General features: G+C 40.1%; 1 protein-coding gene across 2 annotated transcripts in view; it reads left to right on the forward strand.

The window, feature by feature from the left end:
* GRM1 (glutamate metabotropic receptor 1) overlaps positions 1-25040 on the forward strand; it is a 318335-nt gene that overhangs the window by 230321 nt on the left and 62974 nt on the right. For both annotated transcript variants that reach the window (XM_045843367.1, XM_045843368.1), the window contains exon 3: positions 1389-1624. In XM_045843367.1, the coding sequence (XP_045699323.1) occupies positions 1389-1624 (236 nt within the window). The remainder of the gene's footprint in view (positions 1-1388; positions 1625-25040) is intronic.

Consider the following 25040-nt stretch of genomic DNA (forward strand, 5'->3'; position numbering starts at 1 on the left):
ATTGGGAGCCATCCTTACAAAATGGAATCACCAAAAATGACAGCAAACCTCCATTCTCCGTTTCTGTGGGAAGGTGGGAGCGTAACTTAGATGAGGGACAATGACCAAACACAGATGCTGACCAGCACCCCGCCCCCCCCACTCCGACACCCACTGTTCCCCAGCACGTTCTTACTGGCTCATCCCAGCGCTTAAAAGCCCTCCCACCTTTTGTTCTAGAAGATTATGTTCAGTCTTTGGCCTGTTGGAATAGTCTTGAACAAAGTCTTCTATGCCTGTTTAACTCTGTTCAGTGTGCTTTTTCTTCGATACTTTTTAAAAAATATTTTTTAAGATTTTATTTATTTATTTTTAGAGAGGGAAGGGAGGGAGAAAGAGAGAGAAATATCAATGTGCGGTTGCTGGGGGCCGTGGCCTGCAACCCAGGCATGTGCCCTGACTGGAAATCGAACCTGCGATGCTTTGGTTCGTAGCCTGCACTCAATCCACTGAGCTATGCCAGCCAGGGCATTCTTTGATACTTTCTTGGGGAGAGGTCACAACCACTCATATAATGGTTGGCCAGGCTTATATGTACTCTTGAATTAAACTGGAGCTACATCATTCATGGAAGATATGAATGTTCTAGAAGGTGACCAAATAATAAAAATTCAAATCTACTGAATAAAATATCAATGAACTCCCATTTAGTGAGCAGGAGGATTATTTTATTCGGAGGAGTGAACTTGTTTTCTTTTACTGCTGTTAATTTGAAATAGCATTAAAAGAGGGAAGAGCCTCGGTCATTGCTATGCACTGCAAATTGAACAATGCCTAGGAGCCAAATCTGTCGTTGTCAAGTTTCTGAACAAAAGCAACGCTCTACCCCATGTAGTGCAGCTTGTAGAATGGTCTTGACTGCAACCTTGAAACCTTGCTGAGCTCTGATTGTGAAGACCCTGAGTACCTGGGTCTTATTTTCCCCTGGTCAGGATGAAAACTGACAGGCTTTGTGGTCTGGTGGGAAAGAGCACTGGACTTCAGAACCAGACTGCCTGGACCCATGCCCCAGTGTCACCTGGATCCTGGACACCTTCCTCACTACAAAGTTGAGTAGCACAGGATCCGATGGCTGGTCAATGCCCAATAAATGTTAGCTCTTATAATTGCTATCATCATCATCTTCACCATCCCTTTCACTACTGTGAAAGTGAAACAAGGTTATTATTATTTCACAACTTTTTAGTCTCCACCATAAGAAGTCATTCACGGGTAGCGATGCTGGCTCAACATAGACTTCAGCCTTGCTGAATTGCTTCATTCATACACAACCCTGAGCTCTGTTTGTGAGCTGTTTATCTTTCTCTCTCCCCACCCTGAATTTTCTTTTTCTTTTTCTTTTTTTTCAGTGATGGATGGGCAGACAGAGACGAAGTCATTGAAGGTTATGAGGTGGAAGCCAATGGGGGAATCACAATAAAGCTGCAGTCTCCAGAAGTCAGGTCGTTTGATGATTATTTCCTGAAGCTAAGGCTGGACACCAATACGAGGAACCCCTGGTTCCCTGAGTTCTGGCAACACCGGTTCCAGTGCCGCCTACCAGGGCACCTGCTGGAAAATCCGAACTTCAAAAGAATCTGCACAGGTAACTCGTGTTCACAAAGTCACAGCTGAAAGGTTTGGTCATCTCCTACAACCCCACTACAGTTTGTTGAGTGAGAGTGGAAGGTGCTGAAGCTGGAGATTAAAAAAAAGACTACATTGTCATCTTAATTTACAAAATAGCTGGAGTGAGGAGGGACTGTGTATTGCCCCATGGACTTATGCTTCTACATTCTGGAAAGACCGCGTTGGTCTTTAGGGGAGCAAATGGTAAGAGGAAATAACACCAGTAAAGGAAAAGCAAACTGAGAACTCAGGTATCTGAGAGGGAAGAAATTGTATTGCAGGCATGCTTAGTAAGTGCTACCCACAGACACAAGTAAGCGACTCTGGTTTGATCCCCTTTTTTCCTTTGTGACTTGCCTCAGTATACAAGTCAGGAGAAAAGGAGATAATGTCACCCAGGGCTGCACCACCAACATGGGTATATGTGGGCATGGGTGGCAAGAAACTCTGTTGTCATCTGTAAACTAGAATACCAGCTTCCAGTGAGTTGGGGGCTTCTCATGCCTCACTTACTAGCACATTGTTCCAGGTCTTTCAGGGGCTTGGTCAACTCTGAAGGGTGTTCTCTGCATCCCCACCCTCCTCTTCTTCACATGGTAACTTTTGTGAGTATTATCGTTAGTGCATAGAGACATTGTTCTCCTGGGTTCATGCTGCAAATGTAGGTCATCTTTGGTCTACTGTGGTGCCATCCAAAGCCGGTTGTTTATCCTAGGTTGATAACATAACATGATGTGCAGGCATTAAGGACTCTATTCATGACCAAATTTATATTGTAGCACAGTTGTGTGACATGCATTTCCTGTATCTAGGCTGAGCAGATATTATTTAGAAAACTCTAGAACCCATTTATTCATACAACACTCATGTATGACACTGTACATAGTCAGAGAGAGAGAGAACAAGTATACTTGTATAATCCATGACTCTAGAACTAGAGAAACTTGTCTCTGTAGACAAATCAAAACACATCATACACATGATATAGAAATAAATAACAATCAAAGACAGTGATATTTTATAAGACAAGAAAAGAACATGGCTAATTACATGATCTACTTGTAGTTTTAATAATATTCACACTTTGATGTTAGCAATTATTTAAAATGCTGCTATATTTAAATGTAGTCATATATGTCTGATTTGATAAAGTTCAACAGTCTGCTGAGAAATAGCCTGGTGTGAATGTATTTTCGACCAATCAAGGTTTTCAGAACTTCCTCAGTGTGGCTTCTTGGGGAGGCTGAGAGTCAGGAGTCGGGGAGGAGAGGTGCAGAACAGCTAACCCACGATCACATATGAATCTCTCTTCTTCTTTCTCTCAAATAATAGGCCAACAGACATTAAAAGCTCTAATGAACCAATAAACCACCTAGTGTTTTCATCTTGTTTGCAAAATAAAGGACTGGTGGTGGAGGGGCAACAGATTCCTCGGGCAGAAAGTAGTTAATAGCAGCGCTGGAACCAGAACACACACCTCCTGAATGCCACAGTCTTGACTTGGCATTTAGTAACATATAAGCTTTTATTGCTGTGTGATTGTTCTCTAATGAAGTTTGTTTTCTGAAATCGTGAAATCTTTAAAGATATAGAGCACCTGCAGCCCTCACGGAACCTCCTGCAATGAGGACTTTGGAATCTCAGTCACTTCTTAGAAACCAATTGATGAGTTCATTGATATTCTTCTAGTGTAGCGAGGCAGTGCATGTTACTTTTTTTAAAAAGAGAAGTTAAGGACTTTTATTTTGAAATAAACTACATTTCACTGAACATAATTTATTGAGTAGTTACTATGCGCAAGGCTTTATTCTAGGAGATGGAAATACAGCAGAAAACCAAAAAAAAAAGTGCAAAAGAGATGCTGTCAGTAATATTACATTTAAGGGCTAGGAAATAAAGAATAAACAAAATAAGTTAAACAAAATATATTCTCACTCAATTGATCCAAAGAGCATTGGAGAAAGGGTGAGGATGGGAAAATGGGATAGAGGGACTGCACCTGGAAAGAGGAAGGCCATACAAAGTCTCACGGAGAAGGTGACATGACGAAAGATGGGGAGGCTGTGAGTGGGGGAGCCATGGAAACCCAGGGGAAGGACATTCCAAACAGAGGCAATGGGGAATAAGAAGCAGCACCAGCGTGCCCAGGTTCATGGAGCCACAGCAAAGAGCCCAGGCTGGCTGGACCCGTGAGTGACAGTCAAGTAGGAGATGAATCAGAGAGGCACATGGGGGTGCAGCTTGTGTGACTGGCTTTGTGAGGACATTGGCTTTGTTCTGAATGAGACAGACGCCTTTGGGAAGTTCAAGCACAGCAGGGATACAGTTGCCTGGCTTTTTCTGAAAAATGAAAATCGCTCTGCAGGGTTTAAGCTTTGGCAGAGGGGAAAGGAAGCAGCGCAGGGAGAAGGCCACTGCGGCAGTGCGGGTGACAGTGTGGCCATGCGGCCAGGGCAGCTGCAGGCGCAGTGGAGAGAAGTGGCTGAATTCTGAGTCTGTTTTGAACTGGATTTGAGGAGATTTGGTGGCAAAATTGTCAAAACGACTCTGGTCTGCAACTGCCTAGATGGTGTCACTGCTCACTGAGTTGGCGAAGACTCCAGAAAAGCAGGCTGGAGAAGAATCAGGAGCTAGATTTTGGAAAAGTTTGAGATACCGATGTGTGAAGCTACTATGGATGCCACTTTTTCATTGTGGTTCATTAGAAAATTTCAGAAGCATACTTATTAAACACGTTTGAATGTTTTTATGTGAGGACATCTAAGAAAATACTGTGGCAGCCCTGGCTGGTGTGGCTCAGTGGATTGAGTGCCAGCCTGCTAACCAGAAGGTCACCGGTTCCGTTCCCAGTCAGGGCACATGCCTGGGTTGTGAGCCAGGTTCCCAGTTGGGGATGTGAGAGGCAACTGATGGATGTTTCTCTCCCTCTCTTTCTCTCTCTTTTCTCCCCTCTCTAAAAATAAATAAATAAAATCTAAAAAAAAAAGAAAATATTTGTGATTTGAGCTCTCAAGCAAAAATGAGAACTCTGCAGCCTTGTATAATATTACATGTCACTGGACATGAGAATGTCAAGGTTAAAGTCTGAATTTGGTTAACTTTCACAGCAGGGAATAACAATTTTAAAACTTATGAATTTCTCTTATGTTTGACTCTCAAAGCTATTTTTAACAGCTTATGTGATCACAACCCTCAACAGACATACATTTTATTCTGGAGTCAAGTTTGGCAAGTATTTCCCATTGTTCTTAATTGTAAGGAAGGCAGGAGACTTATTTAACTTTTTCTATTTGAAACTAATTCATAAAATATGTCGATCTTTTCTGTTGCAGACATCCTAGAATTTTATCTTTAGCAGTATTTATCTACATGACATATGTGTGTATACGTTCATATAAAGTTACCTTGTTCCTCAGTGTTAATCTCTGTGCTTCTGTGAAATGAGCTATTAGCTATTGTTATTGAAGAACAATATAAACTTTCATGACATCATTCTCATCTAGCTGAGATCCTTGAATATCAAATAAATTTCACAATCTTCAAATTAATATGCAGACACATTGATGAAAATTAGTGTGAGGAAATACAATTAACCTTTTCATACTATTGATAGATACTGTTTCTGTCCCTCATTTTATTTCTTCCAATTGGGTCACTTTGTGTGTTTTGAAAAGTTTGATATCACAGTAAGTTTCCAAAGAAATCTTTATTGAGCTTAATGTCAGATGTAACTATTTAAATAAAGAACTCATGTATACTGGCTTGTCAGTTTGAATATAGCTTGTCAGCCCCAAACCCAGGCTGAATACTTTGGGAATCACTGGTTAATTAAAAAGTGCTTCATGCAAAGACTGTATCACTGCTTCGTTAGTTGAGAATATCAAAGGAGTGGAGGTGTGTTGGAAAAGCACTAACTGGAACATCAAAGCCCAACTTCTAAAACAACAATCATCACGGGGACAGTGGAAAGAGTGGTTATAAAGCACATCAAAGTCATTCTCTCCCAGGAAACATCTTAGTTGCTTACAGCATTTGTGTCCTGTATGCAATGACTCAGTGTGTTATCAGCCCAGAGGAGAGCTGTGGGGAGCCCCTGGGAGCTGAGAGAGGACTGCCTTGGGAAACACAGCCACTGAGTCCCACACTGGTCCGGTGAGGGGTCTGCCATGCAACCCGACAGACCTCTGAGCCTCAGTTTCTGCAACTGTGACGTGGTCATTTCTACTTCACACCAGTGTTGTGAGAATCAAATGAAGTAATACAAGTAATAGATTTTGCTACTAGTCAATTCTCACTTAAATCTAAAGTGTTATTATTAGTGTAATACTTACCAGAACGTAAATGAGATATAACATAGGTCATCTCATTAAAATTTATGGTTTTTGAAATTATAAATTTAGCATAACCACAGTCCAAAATGTGAAAATAAGAAAAAACAAGGATACAACCCCAATCAATCACCCTAACTTAATGCTAATACAGATATCTTCTTTTATTTTTTCTATTTAGGCTTTTATAATTGTTTTCTGATTACCAAAGCAATATATACTATACCTCACCATATGCAAATTGGAAATATAGGAAAGAATAATAAAGAGGAAGGACATTCAGAAATCACCCTTATGTAACCACTAATAATCACTGTTAAATGTTTTATATATTTCTACTAAATGCACTATTAAGTTTTGGTGTACTTTTGTCTTTCTCTATATAGCTTTAAATCAAGTAGCAATATTATCTTATACACTGTTTTTTAAAGTGCTTTTTTATTGTACATACTGCTTTTAAAAATGAATATTGCCTTTTCTTTGAAATTTATAAATTTATTTTTTGTCATTAAATTTTTATATTCTTAATAGCTATGTAACATTTTGCAAATAGGCAAGCTATAATTTCTTTAATCATTACATTCTTCCTACACATTGAGGCTGTTTTGAGTTCTTCACAAATTAAAGAAAGAAAAGCTTCAGTAATGTAATAACAGTTCGTCTTTCTAAAACTTTTCTTTTCATTCCAGATAATTTTTTAGATACAGCTTAGAAGTTGAATAACTCAGTCAAAAGATATAAACATTCTAAGGCTCTCAAAAATAGGGAGTTCCAAAAGGCAGCTCCTACTAGCACAGCATAAAATTCTATACACTTTTATCATTTTGTTTTGCATAGTTATTATCAGAGTGTACATTATAATTCTGTATCTTATTTTCACTTAGGATTATACTTTACTTTTTTGATGTTGATGCACGGCCTTTATAAACACCATTTTTGGTTCCACAATATTGTACCCAATGAGAATACTATCATTACTTAGCCATTTCTGTAGTTGGACATTTAGTTTGCTTCCAGTTTCCCACTTACAATAAAATTCTGAATATGGTACAGAAAGTTTTATGGTTGTTTTTGTTACTGTTTTTGGATTTTTCCCTTTTGAATCTCTTAAGAACATATTACAATTATCTTGCAATATGGCAATATTAATATTTGCTGTGGCTAACAGTATATTACCTGTATGGGTCTACCAGGCTTTGTCCTCATGAGTGTTTTGCAAAATCTAGTGAATTTACAGCCTAACTTTACTTCTTCCCTTATTGTTTGTACCAGCTAGGAACAGATAGGCACAATGCTTTTTAAAGCTACTATACCCTTGTATATCATTATTACACAAGATGTAATAAAAAATTTGGATGGCATCTGTAATGTTTACCAGGACTTATAAGATAATGACAGGCAGTCTGATACGACAGAATTTTAAGACTTCCAAGCATGAGTACTCTTGCTTTAGCAGCATGAAGACTGCCATTTATGATTCTAGGTTGGTACTAATTTTTAAATATATTTTCTTCTTTATTAGATTTTAAACATTATGGAATTTCTGTTTTGAATGACCTTGTTATGTAAGATTGGATATTATTGGCCCATTATTATTTGATCCTGATTAAGGTCATCTATAAACTGAGATAAGTTCCAATTTATTTCAGCCTGGTAGGTCCTAAAATGATAACTTTCTTTTTTACTTTGTAAGTTTGGCCCAAATGCCAACTTTCATTCTTGGATAATATTATTTGCCTTCAATGTGGAAATGAATACTTTTAATTAGAGATTATGGAATTCTTCACAATTCTCCACCCCTCCTTATGTCTATGCTCTTTGAAATATGACTTTACAGTTCCTTGCATTAAAAAATAGAGTTTTGTTCCCTACATCTTGAATTTGGATTGACCTTGTAGCTTATTAGTTCCAATTCTAGGCTTTAATAGGTTTGACCCACTGCCATTCTCTTTCTTGGAATCCTCCCTCAGCTGCATGTATAAGCTTGAGTTAGCCTTCTATTATATGAGCAATAACATGGAGCCTAAATAGGATGACCTTTCAGTAGAGGTCATCCTGGATAAGTCAGTCCCCAGCCACTCCACTAGCTGACTGTTGACACGTGAGCAAGCCCAGCCGAGATGAGTCACGTCCAACCCAGAATAGCAGAACTTCCCACTTGACCCCTTAATTTATGAACTAAATAAGTACTTTTTATTTTAAGCCACTAAGTCTTGGGGTGGTTTATTATGCAGCATTATTGTGGCAAAAATAACTGATAAGAGGTATCCATAGCCTTATGATTCATGACTATCCTATGGAAAAATATAGTTGGTTTAATTTAAGTAAATTTTTTAATTGCTTTCATCATATTCTCAACTCAATGCTATAGTATTTCCCTCCTGTAAGAAGAATGGTACAACATTGCACCTGCATCTCATGGAACAAAGAGAAGGATTTTTATAGATCCTACAGTGCAGAAGATTTAAAGCCCCCTTATCCAGGCAGTAAAACTTCATACTTAGGAATTCTGGTGTGCACACAGAAAGTGCTGACAAACAGGTTTGCTTGTGCCGAGCCAAATACCCTAAAAACAAAATAGTCACAGGCTCTTGCACAGTGCTGGTAGAATTGCTTTATGGAAAGATGTTTCAAAAGCTTTGAATGATGTCTTAGTTTGAGTGGCCCTAACCAGTCACCATAGACTGGGCAGCTTAAGCAACAATCAGAGTGACAGCATGGTTGGATTTGGGTGAAGGCCATTTTCACTTCCTTACCTGGTGGGGAAAGAGAGGAAGGAAGGAAGCAAGCTCTCTTATAATGGCACTAACCCCACCATCAGGACTCCACTCTCAAGGCCTAAGTAGGGTACCTCCCAAAAGCCCTGTCTCCAAATATTATCACATTAGGGGCTACGGCTTACACATGAATTCTGAGGGGACACAAACATCCCGTCAATAGCAAATATGTTTATATCTCTTGGTTGGAAGAATAAATAGGAACTATCCCTGTGTCACATCTGGACATTATAATTTCTCAGGCAAATCTCATTAATTATCACATGTAGATGAAGCTCTGAAAATAGTATCACACTATCAGCACAGTCTTGGTCTGCCTGTCTCTTATTAGTAAACTTGACCCAATATGGTAGCAACTAGCCATCCATACCTGTTTATATTTAAATGCAAATTAATTAAAATGTAATAAAATTAGACGTTGCAGTTCCTCAGTCTCACTAGCTACATCTCATGTGTCAATAGCCACATGTGGCTAGGGACTGCATATTGGACAGCACAGAGGCAAAAACTTTCCATCATTATGGAAAGTTCTATTGAATAGTGCTGCATTCTGTGTTTCCAACCCCATAGAGCAAATCTGATCACTTCTGTGATTATTTAAATTTAACTTACAAGTTGGTATTTTGAGCATGATCACTTTTGAGCATCTTGACCAACTATAACAGTGGAAAGATGTTGAGACATCGTCCACTCTGCTTTGTGATTCCCATACAGCAGCCGCCCTGGGAGGGTCCTTACAAAGACCAGGCCTGTCTTCACTCACAGGTTTCAACCCAGCGCGGTTCCTTATCCTGTGCCATCTTAGTGATTAGATGGATTTATAGAAAGATGTGCATATTCTATCACTTAAAACTTAAAGGTAGATGCAGGGACATAGGATTTGCATTCTTTTATTGTATATACATCTCGACTCCGTTTTTAAAGGCCTTGAATGATGTTTAGCAGAAGGGAGATGCGCACTTGTGCTTCAAGAATGAAAATTATTTCAGGCCTCCAACACAGTGGAGCAGTGGCCAGTTACTGTTTCATCTTTTTATAGAAACATTTAATTTACAGCTGTATAACACTGGATGTGCTAGTAAACTCTGTTAACAATACTTGCAATATAGTTACCTGCTGATCAACCTAAAGTTCACATACCCATGGTTACTAAAATTTGGTTCAACCCATTAAAAAATTCTTTAATTAGATCAGTTTTCTCCATATTAAACAGTTTATATATTTCCAAAAGTGAATGCTCCCTTGTATGGTCCAGCCTACCTTCTGAACAAATTTAACATTGAGCATTTTTAATGATTAAAATCTATAGCTGTTCTTCATAAAGAGTTTACCCTGGCATGAGAGGCTAGTAGATATTTAGGCTGTCCCAAAAGTCTACATATGGGGTCCCTCTGCATCTTATTTGTTTTGTTACTTCTGTTGACCTTAAACTAATAGATAGATGTTTCTCCAGCAAAAATAGGTTTATTCAAGAATAACAAAGAATTGCATTTCAGGACATATGATAATGGCAAAGCATGCGCAATTCAAGAGAAACAAAGGTGCTGTTATTGAGCAAGAAGGAATCTTTTCTCCTTCCTGCCTAGGTAGTGAGGTAGTGTCGATTCCTGTCAGAGATGCAAGGTGTCACTTTTGATGAACTGGTGTCAATAGTGTGTGAATAATACGTGGGTGAAAATTTTCTCTTTAAGCCTACTGACTCCATTTTCAATGAGGTTTATGTTTATTAGTTTTTACTTCTTACCAGCAGTATACTTTTGCATTTCTTTCTTTTTTAAAAAAATCTTTTTTTAAGATTCTATTTATTTATTTTTAGAGAAGGAAGGGAAGGAGAAAGAGAGAGAAACATCAATGTGCGGTTGCTGGGGGCCATGGCTTGCAACCCAGGCATGTGCCCTGACTGGGAATAGAACGTGAGATGCTTTGGTTCTCAGCCTGCGCTCAATCCACTGAGCTATGCCAGCCAGGGCTTACTTTTGCATTTCACGTCTTGTACACAGTTGCTGCTGAGGAATCTCACGTGAAGTAAAAAAATAATTTCAGCTATCATAAAAAGTTGCAGTCCTTCTTTGATGGCTATGAACAAATATACTCGGAGTCTGGCTCTTTTGCTCATTTTATTTTATTGTTATTGTTTTATGGAGGTACACTTGCCATACAGTAAACTTCACATGTTTAAAGTACACAAATTAATAAATGTTGACATATGTACATGCCCTAAAAGCAATCACAATTATCAAGATAATGAGCATATCACTCCCAGGATTCTTCCTGTGTCCCAGCGAAAATTGCTCCCTCCCAACTCTCCCCAGCCTTCCCCATCCCGATCCGCAGGCAATCGCTGACTGGTTTTCTGTCGCTGTGGTATATTTATAATTTCTACACTTTAATATGAATGAAACTATATAAACTCTTTTCTATCTATCCTTTTCTACGCAACATAATAATTGTGAGATTCAACATTGTATTTCATGTCACAACAGTTTATTCCTTTTCATTGCTGAGTAGTGCTCTATTGTATGGATATATCACAATGTGTTTATCCACTCACCTGGTGATGGGCATTTAAGTTGTTCCCAATTTTCATTTATTACAAATCAAGTGGCGATGAACATCCACGTACAAGTATTTACATAGAAATGTGCTTTCATTTCTTGTGGGTCAAGTCCTAGGAGTAGAATTATCACAGGTGGGCACAGGTAACCAGGTTGTTGGTGATCGGGACAAAGAATTGAACCGAACACCCAGAGTTTATAGCAGAGAACATGGGAGCAGGCCAACTCCAAGCAGAGATTGACCTCGTGGGCCAGAGGGACTCTATTCTTATAGGGTGGATCCTTCCTGGCTAGTTTTGCTGGGCTTTTACTGAGCATGTACAAGTAGTTGTATTACTTGAAAGCTACCACTCCTTCTCCTAGGGTCTCCCTGTACTAGGTTCACCTTTTCCTTCACCAGAGAATTATAGCTCACCACGTTAGAGATTGGTGAAAAGGAAAGGAATTATTTATTCAAGTTATACAGACTTAAGAGTAAGGACTTAATGTCTTCGTCAAAATCCCAAAGTCCCTTAAAACACCCACAAACACACAAAATCCTTCCTTCCCCCTTTTGCCCAGTCTGGGGTACCGTATCTCAGGGAAAGAAATAGAAGTCCATGGCTTAGGCAGCTCCCGGTTCTTCCCAGTAATCCGTGCTCGGCTGGCAGGCCTCCCTCAGTTCCCAGCACCATCAGCTGTGTTGCCGGGATCTCCAGCTAAAGCTGCATGGTGATTCCTTGCTAAAGCCACATGGTGGTTCTCTGCTAAAGCCTCATAATGATTCTTCTCATTGCTGCGGGGGGTGGGGGGGGTTCCCCCGACTCTGGCCAAAGCACGTGGTTCTCCTCACTGCCGCAACCGCAGGGTCCCTCTCCTTACATGGCTGCAGGGGTCTCCACTCAGCCAAAACTGCATGGTTCTCTCCCCAGTAGCCTCCAAGTCTGAGTTTAAATATCCTTCCAGCTTTACTGGGCTCCATCCAGGAGTCTGCGTAGGGGTGGCCCCATGTCGTGCAGCCAATCATCTCCAAGTCCTCACGCAGGCGCTGTAACTAGGGGGAGTTGCCTCCCAGTTACATGGGGGGGTGGGGGAGTTCCTTCCATCCCCCCTGGCTCAGAGCACAACCACAGCTATTTAACATATCTATGCAGCCAGTTAAAGGTTATAGATATGCTAAATGACCATGCCAGAGGTTATCTGCAAAGGTTAGTTGCTATGCAAAACAGCTCTGAATGGCCCTACTCCAGGTGTCCCTTCCCCCAACTCACACCTGTGGTGGAGGGTGAGGACATCCTATATATCTTTCTAATATTTCATGGACACCTTGAGTTCTGAACCCCATTACAAATCCTTCTTTTGGGGACCCTCTGGCTGCACCCTCCTACAGAATGGCTGGATCTTATAGTGGCTGTATGTTTGTGAAGATGACTCTGAGCTGGTGGTAAATGGCAGTAAAATAATACAGTCTGGACAACAATTTCCCTTAAGAGATGGCCTTCATGTCAGCTGGTTGGTTGAAAAATGTGCTTTCAAAATATATGATGGCTTAGAAGCCAGAAAAAATCATAGGACCGGACTGGGTAGCACACTGCCCACTTATCATGTCAGGGACGTGAAAATTTCTTTCTGTCTTAAATCTATCCTTAGATCACTGCAGTATTTATTGTGAAGGTCAACTTGGTGAAATATAAATGCAAGTTGGTTTCTCTGTGGGGATCTCTTATTATCGACTTTCTGTCGTGGTCTGGAGGCTAATACACCTTGCATATCAGCCAATGAGAGGTGAGTTGGTTTTCCACTGCTGCCTTAACAAAGGATCACAAGGTTAGCCCCTTCAAATAACACCCATTTAGTACCTCGTAGTCCTCTAGGCCAGAACTCTTGGTAGAACACGGCTCAGGTGAGTCTTGTGTAGTGTCTCAGAAGGCTCTGCAGAAGAATCCTTCCTGAACTCATCTCAGTTGTGGCTTGGTTCTGCCTTTTGTAGCTATAGGACAGGAGTCCTTGTTTCTTTGCTGCCTGCCAGCAGGCGGCTGTTTCTCTGCTTCCCACATGCCTTTTTCACGCTTTTGAAACATCTGCCTCGGCAAGGGTGGGCCCGGTCTCTCTCGCACTTCCAAACTCTTCCATTTGTCCTCTGCTGCATTTCTCTGGCTCCAGCTGGATAATACAGAGAAATCTTCTTATTTGGTGTGTGTGTGGGGGGGGTGCTTAACGCTGATTATATCTGCAAAGTCCCTTTGCCAAGTAACATAATAGTCACAGTTTCAGAAGTTTGGGCTTCTATAGGGACCATTCTGCCTACTACAAAAAGTCAAACGCTATTGGTTCTTATCTATTTCCAGAGCATACCGTCTTCCCCAAAGACCCTTGCTTATTTTAGTTGAACGATCTTGGCAGCCCCTGCCATCCAGTAGGCCTGGAATGTAATCACTCAGAGGAGTATTTGCCGACATTTAGCAGACACCGATTTGTCTCAAATATGTGCTTGCTTTTTATTAAAAAAATTTTTTTGGGGGGGTGCTCCCAACATGAGTAACAAGTCTTTTCCCCTGTCTCTGCTATGGTCCTGAATTATAGGCTCTGTTTTCTAAGTTACCAAGATGACAAAAAGGATTTGTCACTGATAGCTGTGCTTCACTAAACTGAAATATTTGTCTGTGCATATTATTTGGGGCAATGGTCAGGAGAGGAATCAGAAGCAGATGTACTACATTTCCTGGTAGTAATGCGGGCAGACATAGATGGTGAGTCATCTGTCACCATTTGGTAGGATTTAGCTGGTAGGAGACACCTGGGCTTCCTGATAAGAGAAGTTTCCTGTCTCTGGGGAAGAATTAAGTTCCTCTTCATAGGGGTGCAAACAATGGCAGTAATGGTTGCCGGGGCTTACAAAACCCAGAATTTGTTTCCTGAGGTGCTGATTCTCTGGTTTGCTCTCTTTCTCTCCTCAATATTTATTTCCTTTAAGTCTAAGAAGATACAATAGAGAAAAGTTAAACCGCACATTATTGTTATAAAACCCTTGTTCTTCAGGCTGATGTTCTGTTCTTCCCCTTTTTGCCTTTCTTGCTCTTCAATGATTTCACTGCTAATTCAAGTTTCTAACAGGAATGGACGGTGGTAGAAAAAGAAAATATGGGTACACCAAGGCTAATTACGAGATCCAGTGTGAGGTTTGGATGATGAGGAGGTGGAAACCAGTGACCAGAGCGAGTGGGGCTCTTCAGTCATCCTTGTTGGTCCCCTGAATGCCTGTGACAGTGACGGGTAACTGAACGGCTTTGTTCTCATGACAGGTTATGGATGACATTTCACATAAAGATCTGGGCAGAATTAGAACCCCAGTTACTTTACAGGATAAAGAAACTGGACCCAGACAGGTTTACTGTCTAGTGCATAGCCACACAACCCAAGTGCCATGTAAATTTTCTCATATAATGCATAGAAGGTTGAGTCTATTATCCTCCTGGATACATGTGGGGAAGGCAAGGCCAGAATTTGTTACTGACTCACAGAATTTGTTACTGGTCAATATGAAAAAAAACTAAGACCAGAATGCAAGTCTGATGTTCTCTCTCCCAACAGTTTATAGCCGGCGGGTACGGAACAGTCGTAGGGAAAGCAGGGATGCTGCACTGGAGTGGTTCATGGGGTGGGAGGCACCTGGCATGTCATTATCTGCAACATCACAGGCCACTAGTGTGCCATGGTGCCTTGTCCCCATAATAAACCACCATAAGCTGGAGGTCCTTGTCTTGACAACCTCTCAGTTCAAGAACGTTCCATGGCCTTACTGATATATGACTGAACCTCATACTTGCATGGCTGCCTGTGTAAAGGACTTCTTTTACTTACAAGCCTTTTTCCTTTGAAATTCAGCCAAAATTTGATGAGGAAAAAAAGTACCTATTGTGCAGTCTCACTCTTAAAGCTGATATAAATCTCCGGTTGCAGATGTTTTGTAGTTACTATCTGCCCTCAGTTAGGAATAATCAAATAAAAAATTCCTTTCACTGACTGACATTTCATAGATTAAATCTGAAGCATCTTGAACTTGCTTCATGAATATTGTGAGGCTTCAAAACTTGGCTGCGTGATTTTGACACTCGGCCAGGAACATATTAATAGTGTTGTAACTTGTATTTATGTAATGCATTTGTTTTCAACTGCTTTGAAGCACCTAGACATTGGTTTAGTCTATCTCCGTAACATAAGCATAAGTGGATAAGAGGAAGGCCTCACATTTTATAAGTAGGAGCTCTACGGGTCAATAAGGTGGCACAAACTCATGAAGGACACAGAATTCTTCAACAGGTATTTCCCAGCGCTGCTTGGTAAATTATGAGTTGCCTTTTTCAACAATAGTGTAATCCAAGCTCAAAGTTTGGAGGGGTGGAGAACGGGAGGGCTGGGAATTGGGTGGGCAGGAAAAAGACGGAGTAGCGATGACAGTCCTTGGGTCTAACAAGCTCGGGTCTAACAAGGTTTCTACGAGGCCTCTCCCTGTCTGTTTTTGTGCTGAATTTGGGTTGGGGCACAGGCTCCAACTAACAGGAGAGCATTAACTTTGTTTTCTTTGTTTAGTTCACTCATCTTCCTCAGGACCTCGTGAGTGTCTGCAGGTTAGAAGCAGACTCGTGAGTTAACGCATGTTTAGAAAAGTCACCATAAACTAGACAGCTATCAAGGAAATGAGGACTAAAAAGGCTCCAGGAAGAAACCTGAGCCTTCTATGCTGAAAGACTATAGGAAGTTTCTTTGGCTTATCACTTCAAGTCTAAAACCCTCTGAGTGACTATTTAAAATTGAATAATAATATTATTACTGCCATCTTTATTATCCAAGTTAGTAGGGGATCCTTCCTATCTCTCTATACTCGGTATTTCCTTCCCGCTTTGTGGCTCATTCAGTGGTTCTACTACATAGAAATCCTCTTCCTCCTCCTTCTCCTTTCTTTGCTCCACGTCCTATGCTTGCTTAACAGCAGGTACCCCTCCCGTGTTCATCCTCCTGCACGAAGCTCCCCTGGAGTTCCACAGGGATAGAGTCTTCTCCTAAAGCCTTGCCCTAAGAGTTGGACCCACACAATTTCACTCTGTAATGTTTAAACAGCACAGTGTTCAACCCATGAGGGCGTACCCCCAAATAGAATTTATTTATAAAAACTGTGCATTTACTCATACATGTTTAAACTCAGGCACCTCAAGGTACTCTGCATTTGATGTAATACAGCCATTGAGATGTTTTTTCTATTGCTCAAAACAGTCTTTGAACTCATTGATTTTGTTTCTGCCATTTTTTCCACTTCTTCCACATTGGCACAATGCTTCTCTTTGAGGACTTTTTGCATCCAGAGAAACAAAAAAAAATGCAGCTGGGGGCGAGATCTGGTGAACAGGGATGATAGAGCATGGGGGTCATGCTGTTTTTGGTCAAAAACTGCTGAACACTCAGCATGGTGTGGGCAGGTGAGCTCTTAAATCATCCATCATTAACTGGGCAAATACATTAAAAGCATCCTCAAAAACATTTCACTGAAGCCAAACACAGCCTCTCAGAACAATGCCAGCTGGTACAATGATGCAGATGGGTTCCTAGAACACTCCCCTAGTGGGGGAAGCCTGTCCTACAGAGGGCCCGCCCTCTAGAAGGTAATTCTTGTTGTTTTGGGGTCCTCCCTCATACGGACGTGCACCATAGAAGACTGAGTGAGTGGCTTTCAAAGCAGAAAGCAATCAATGCAGGAGTCACTTCTCATTCTGTTGAATAACCTAAATGAATGAGCTGGCATTCTCGTTTAGTTTCATTCTAAAAGCTGTTAATTTCTACTGTTATTATCACATCAATTTCTATTATTCTACACCCTGACATCTTCATCCCTCTTTATTCCATCAGAGAACTGAATGGGTGTGAGTTTGAACAACTTTCTTCCAACAACACTCCATTCACAAGCCCAAGATAAAACATACCTTTGACTCTATCTTTGAAAAAAGATTTGAAGAACATTCTCCGTGCTTCAGCCTGAAATAATTACCTGAACTTCCCCCTTCATTTATTACATTTATACATAGCTTATTGTATTTCTGCAGACGTTAAGAGCTCCTAATTTGACTAATATATTAAATAGACACTTTAGTTTATGTCAGTCTTTATTCAATAATCTCAAGTAATAGCTTATAGTCATCATATCAGGTTTCCTTTTGAGTGTTCTTAAATGTGTTCTAGTCACCATCAAAAATAATCCAGCCTCAGCGAGATCATTATCCCATTCTTGAGCTGTCAGTCATTCACTATGTGCACAATTAAGATGATGTAGAAGACAGTTGTCTAAGAACTCTCACGTCTGCATGAAACCAAGCAAGCTGTGCTTCCATTGCAGGCGGGGTCTGTTCTGATAACATGATAGGGTTTTGCAATGAGCACTAGGGACATGGGATGTGTTGTGGTGGGTTCCGAGCAGCAAAATGCCCTCAGTTCACCTTGCCCTCTACATCCCTATCTACTCTGGGCTTGAAAAACGTGTCTCTACCTCACATTCAAGGAAGCCAAGGACAATAGAAACTTAACAATAAGCCATAATATTCCTCAGTACACAAAACAGTCTTTTTTTCCTGGATTAATATAATTTAACCAATCCACCAAGGCAATTGTATGCTGTTCCAGTTTACATGAGCAGTTCTATAAATACCTGATGATTCTAATTCAGTAGTTGTTGAGTCAAAGGGAAGCCATCGCTGCTTTCACTTTATAGTTCTTTGAGCTTTCAGGGGGAACTACTGAAAAATCAATGCCCAGCATTTTTAGAGAAGATGCTTTTAATGGTTTTTCTGTTGACCTCACCACAAGAAGTTGTCATATTCGATCAATGTGGCAGTGTTGTGCTGATCAGTCTGATCCCCACCCCCAAATATTTCTGAGCACATACAGGGTGAATATACAAGCCTTGGTTCCAGTGCTCATTTCTCAACAAACTAATCTCTACACTGACTTTCTCATTAATGACAGAATTCATCTATGCTGCCACCCTTTCGTTCCTAGCTGTGTAAGAAATCAGCACAGGGGGACCAATGCCATATCTCTAACCTCATCAAAGTGCTGTGACAGCTCAGCATGCCCTATGTTAATGAGAAAGAACCTCCCTCTTCTACATTAAGTTCACTTGAAGAATTTTGCAAAATACCATCGCTCAAAATAGCACAGTTCTTTGAATGCACACACACAGAGAAGTATTAAACCCAAAGATTGTGCAAGTGAACACAAATGCGTGCAGAAACACACACAGTATAAAGGAGTTACACTATCACTGAGTTTTACAGCTGGCACCAGCATGGCCCACAAACAGCATAGGCTTTGGTCTAGGTCTACATCTGTCTAACCTTCTCCCTCTATGATGAGCTATAGGTATCTATTGTTTGTTCCTTTAATGTGGCCTTGGTTATGACTCACCATGTCCATCATTTCTGCTGTCTCAATTTTGAACCTTTAATGCTTTGTGGGTTTTAAGGTCTCTGAGCTCCTCCTTTTCTCTAGAGTTGCATACTTGTTTTGTGTTGAGAATAAAATAAATACCTTGAGGGGTGGGAGGCACATCTATTTCATGGACATTCCAAGTCCTAATTGAAGGTAATTGCCTTTGTTACACCAGAAAAAGTCCACTTTCGATACAAAAAATGAACAAGGAATAAGTGCAAAGAATCATCTTGACCACGTTTATGTTTGTCTCATATATCCTCATCTAAGAATAACTAGAAGCCATCAGGGAAAAATCTTGATATGTTGCCCAGTTATTTCAGTCAAACTGAATCCCATGATTGAAGCATCATCCAAAAAGGGTGTAACACCTGGCATCCTCGAAAGCAAAGTTCCCATAAGGCATTAAAAAGTCCCATAGTCGACAGAAATATTGGCCCAGAGATGCTAAAGTCCATATGTTCCTCAAGCACATGTTTGATGAGTGTGTTTTGATAATCTCCAGCAAGGTTAGTCTGCAAAGGCCTGACCTCAAACAGAGGTGGCAAACACAAGGCCCACGGGCCAAACCCGGCCCTCCACCTGTTTTATCCGTCCCGGCACCTTGCTCCTACCCGGTGGCAGCACCAAGCTCTCGCTTAACTGTTAAGGGGTAGTTACCTTTATACAGCCCTAAAATTACATTCAGCCCTTTGAAGGCAACCGTGAGGCTGATGTGGCCCCTGGTGAAAATGAGCTTGACACCCCTGGTCTAGGATAATTACAGGTCTAGAACACAGGTGCCGATTGAGAGTCATTTGTGGCATACTTTCAAGCCTCCTCATAGTTTGTTCTTATCATGTGGCTTCCAAACTGGTATTTCCAACCAAGACTATATATGTGCAAGGGCCCTCTTTAATTAGCTCCTTAAGTTAACCTTCAGTAAGTATTTCCCCCTAGAACAGAAGGAGCACTTCGAGCTTTTTAAGTGCGTGGACAACAATTATGTCTTAAAAAATGACTCTGGAGCATTCTGGGAACTCAGATCAAACCTTGGGAAATCAGTTAATAGTTTCCTGTGGCAAGGTAAGTCTGAGGGTTATAGAATATAGAATATTTGTTTTTAGTGGTGTGTTTCTTTCCAAATGCTTTTTGCCTGTTGGTTTTAACCTTTTCTATGTAGTAATAAATGGAGCATTAATATGAAAGAGCCATGTAAAAAAGTCTTCCTCGGCATCAGCATCACCCACGAAAACAAATCACGGTGACCTCTTCATGTAACGAAATGTGTGCAAGTTCTCTTTATAGATGATCCATAACCTACGGTCAAGGACAAATTTCATTTTGCACACACAAACATTTCTTAATGTGGTCACAAATACTACATCTCTCCATGAGCCTGCTGAGTGCAATGTCACTCTTGGGCGCTAACCAAGCAAGAGACAGAGCAGTACAGTACATAACAGTGAGAGTTCTGAAGTCCAACCAGGTGAGGGCTGGCCTAGTCACCACCACTGTCCAGCTGTGTGATCTTGAATCAGTCATTTGACCCACCAGTCCTTGGCTTTTCCGGCAGGAAGTTGGATGTAATAATAGCACCAATTCCACAAGTCACGGGGAAGCGAATAATACATGTAAGGCACCCAATTAAGTTCCTGTCACAGACCAAGCATGTAATCATATTATCTCTTACTGCATGATGCTGGGCTAGGTTTGATGCTAATTATTATTGTGTATATATTTTAAAAAATAAAGTTTGTATATTAAAATAGTTTTAAAGAAAAGTTGCACATTTATGCCAGAGTTCTCATTGGCTCTGCACCCAGTTTCCTCTATTGTTAACATCTCATCCTGCTGTGTTATGTTTGCCACAATTAATGAGCCAACATTGGTGCACTGTTACTAACTAAACTTCAGGGGTTTTCATATTTCATCGGTCTTCTTTTTCTGTTCTAGCATCCCATCCAGGGCATTACACATTATATTTATTTTCATGTCTTCTTAGGCTCCTCCGCTGTGAAAATTTTTGAACTTCCCTTGTTTTTGATGACCTTGACAGTTTTTAGGTATGGTATTTTATAGACTGTCCCTAAATTTGAGTTTGGCTGATGTACAGGGTCTGGCACAAGTAACGCCCCCTTTTATTACATAAAAACCTTTTATTACATAAAAATCATAAGTGTGTAATTCTATAACATAGCAATAACTCAAGCACACCATATGACATTTAGATGAAATGTTCAAATTGCTGTCCATCTCATGTAAGACATTCACATACCCTACCAACCACACTCAATGACATTATCTCTGCAGGACCCTGTATTTCTCAGTCAGACTGGGATTATAAGTGTTTGGGAGAGAAAGGGAAAAGAAGCGAAGTGTCTTTCTCAACAACACATCAAGAGTACGCCCTTCCAACTTAACACTGAAGATGTTAGTTAACATTGAAAACCTGGCTAAGGCACCATCTTTTCCAGGTCTTTCTATAGCCCCCCCTTGTATGCTGCACTCTTTGAAAGGGAGTCACTAAGTGTATTTCACACTTAACAGGTGGGGAATTGCACTTTACCTTCTTAAGGGAAAAAATATCTACATAAATTGCAATTTTCCTGTAGAGATTTGTCCCCTCTCCACCATTTTAAAATTATTTATTTATATTAGTTTGGACTCATATTTATAATATTCTTGGGTTACAGTTTAATGCTGTATTATTTATTTTGTTGCTAAAACTGTTTCAGCTTTTCCCATTGAGAAATCAGTTGCCTCTGTGTCCCCCTGACATAGCTCCACTATTTTGTTTTTTAAGTGCCTTCTTACTTTCTGGTACTACAAGATGCTCCAGATTTATCTTGTATATTTTCTACCCCCGCCCTATAATTGGTTATTCTTGCAAAAGAATCCTAATCCCTTTTATCAGAGAATGGCATTAAAAGTCAAGATCTGGGCATTGGGTGTGCTTTTTGCTATTGTGTTGTTGCTTCAGTTGATGGAGCTGGGAAATATATGCCTTCTAATCTGCATGCAAATGTATGTGCATGCAGATTATGTACAGTTATTTCTGTATAAATTCATTATATAAATATTAAACTAAATTTACATTCATAATGATGCCTTCACCTTGATACCAGTATCACATGGTTTACTCTAGCTTTCCCCTTTGCTTATCTGTAACTTCCCACTTCAGCTATGATCAACTTGGTTTCTATCATATGCCTTCCATTCATTTATTTGTTCAGCGTTGACATGTATGTGCAGATATGTCAGAACTGTTAACTCATACCCCATGAGAACAACTGGACCAACTAGAGTGTAATGCTTATGTTCTGCTCCTTAATATAATTTTAATAGATTTGGATTAGCCTTGTGAGCTCTCAAGTACCACCTCATAGAATCGACATTTGGCATTCTTGTCTCTGTAAATATGTCCTTCACAACATGAAGAGAGGGGTTGACATATCCAAGCAGATTTGGATAAAGTCTGGGCCCTGTGTTAGAACTCTTTGCCTATAAGTCCTTGACAACATAAATCTTAGGAACTACTCTTTTAATTTTCATGACAGATATTAACTAGAGTCTCACTAGCCATGAGTTACTAAACCTTTAGGAATTCCTAAGTCTATTCTCTTGAGAGATGCTGTTGAGAGACACCACATAATAGGCAATATGCCGTTCAAGAAACCCCAACAACTGAAACATTGGGACAGATAATGTTGTGGCCTGCATGGACTGTCAAGTCCACACAAAATATCAATGTAAAATATCAACTGCTAGTGCCCTGGAGAGACAAACTGCAAGTGAAAATTCACGGTGTGTCTCATTCTTAGTTGATGCCGGCATAGTTAGGAACCTTGCAGCCTATATTTAAATCTCAGAATCTGCCTGGAATTCTCCTCCAGACTCCCATGTAATCCTATTGGCATACGAATTTTAGGAAAAGTGCTGAAAGATATAAAATGCTTTAATATGTCACAAAGTAGAGTCTTTTATGTACAGCATTCTGTTGAATTATAGATACTATATTGTATTAATCAGAAGTTAATCATAAAAGTAGATTTACAATGCTAATACATACAGCTTTTTTATTTTATTTTTATAATACACAAGACTCTATATTGGTTGCTAGAAGATGATATGTTAGATGCTAATTAAATAGGTAAGAGATAAATAGCAGCAATTTTTAACCAGTGTGCCACAAGAATTTTTAAAACATGCACTACCTGACTAGTCATGGGACTGACCTCTTTCATCTTAGATTGTCCAATAAAAACAGCAACAGCCAACACGACAATAGCTGTCTGGTGCGAATGAATCAAAATTGTATCTATTTTTTTGACAGACCAGCAAAATAATTTTTTTTGGATGTGCTGCAGAATTTTAGCAATTAGTTTATATGTGCCATGAGATGAGACAGGTTGAAAATAGCTGATCGAGTTCTCACAAATTGCTCTTGGATTTCTGCACAATCCACTCTACCTATTATTAAATCTAAACACCCAGCAGGAAACTAGAGATAATAAAAAGAAACAAACCATTGACAAGAACTCAGAATAGACTATAATTGAACTAAACCAGGAAAACCCTTAACATGTAGAAAAGAAAACATGTCTCCTATTACTCATAAATAAGTAGAAGTGACGCTATTAGCACAGATATGCCTGCTTAGAGTTTGGAATGGTCTAAGAGGAAGAGGCTTGGCAAGGATTTGGACCCAGCGAACAGGTTGTCGAGAATGGAGTTAGTTCCTGATGAATTTTAACAACACTCTGACTCCCCACACTGGCTAAAGCAGCCAGGTCTCTGTAACATACTCCATCTCTACGATTACCTGCCACATGCTTCCTGCAGACCTGCAAGGATTAGTTACCCCAGGGGGCTGGTTTATAACTCCATGACAGTGTTTTATGCCAGGTCAGTAATAAAAGCAAAAGCACACATCAAGCTGCCCTTGTTTTCTCTTTATGAAGGAACAAAGGGCCCCGCAGTTCAACCGAACGCCACCAGCTGATCCTCAGCATCACTCCAACACATCGGCGATCGTCCTCATTTGCTTCTCACGTGCACCGTAATTTTTTGAGAGACGCAATAGCTAAAATGCAATTGTATTTTCAGGGAATTGAAAGCTTACCATAATTATCATCAATTTGCAGGGAACATGCTGTGCATATGTTTTGTAACTGGAGCACTTCTCCCTCAACAATAGATTGTGATGGTGCATTTAGAAAAAAAAATCTATATTGTTCACAAGTGCTAAAACCAGGTGGATTTAGGCAATAGAAATTCAACTAATAACAGTGACAATAATGTGTGTTGAATGAAAGGATCATTTTTTCTTCTCTTCAATCTTACATAGGAGTTAATTTACATTTTTTACTATATATTTTTTCCTTTTTTAAAAAAAAGTATTGTAGTTTTCCATTCCCATTTAGCCCCCTTATACCCTGCCTGCCACAAGCACCACACTGTTGTCTGTGTCTGCATCCACGAGTCTTTTTTTCATTTCAATTGATCCCCCACCCCCTAACCTCCTACCCGAAGAGCTATTAGCCCACTTTCTCTTGCTAAGTCTGTTTCGATTTTGCTTGTTAGCTCAGTTTGTCCATTAGATTCCACATATGGGTGAAATCAGATGGCATTTGTCTTTCTCTGACTGGCTTATCTCACTTAGCATAATGTTCTCCAGGTCCATCCATGCTGTCACAAGGCTAAAATTTTTCTTTTTTATGACAGAGTAGTATTCCATTGTGTTCATGTCCCATAGTTGTTTTATCCACTCATCTATCAATGGATACTTGGGCTGCTTCCATATCTTAGGGGTGCTTGTGCTCTTCTGAGTTAGTGTTTTGGGTTCCTTTGGATATATCTCCAGAAAAGAGGTTGCAGGGTCAAAAGCAGATCTATTTTGAATTCTCTGAGGTATCTGCACACTGCTTTCCACCATGGCTGCACCCGTCTGCATTCCCACCAACAGTGTAAAAGGGTTCCTCTTTCTCCATGCCCTCACCGGCACTTGGTATTTGTTGATTTATTGACACAGCCATCTGACAGGTGTGAGGTAACATCACTTTGTGGTTTTAATTTACATTCCTCTGATGGTTAGTGACATTGAGCATCTTTTCGTATGTCTAGTGGCCAACTGTATGTCTTCTTTGGAGAAGTGTTTATTCAGGTCCTTTGCCCATTTTTTAATTGGATTTTTTTGGTGTTGGGTTTTGTAAGTTCTTAAAAATTTTGGATATTAACTCCATATGAAATGTATCATTGGCGAATATGTTTTCCTATTCCGTGGGTTATCTTCCTAT

The sequence above is a fragment of the Phyllostomus hastatus genome, unplaced genomic scaffold (genome assembly GCF_019186645.2).
Source record: "Phyllostomus hastatus isolate PE091 unplaced genomic scaffold, TTU_PhHast_1.1 phas_contig_40, whole genome shotgun sequence".
Classification (NCBI taxonomy): Eukaryota; Metazoa; Chordata; class Mammalia; order Chiroptera; family Phyllostomidae; genus Phyllostomus; species Phyllostomus hastatus.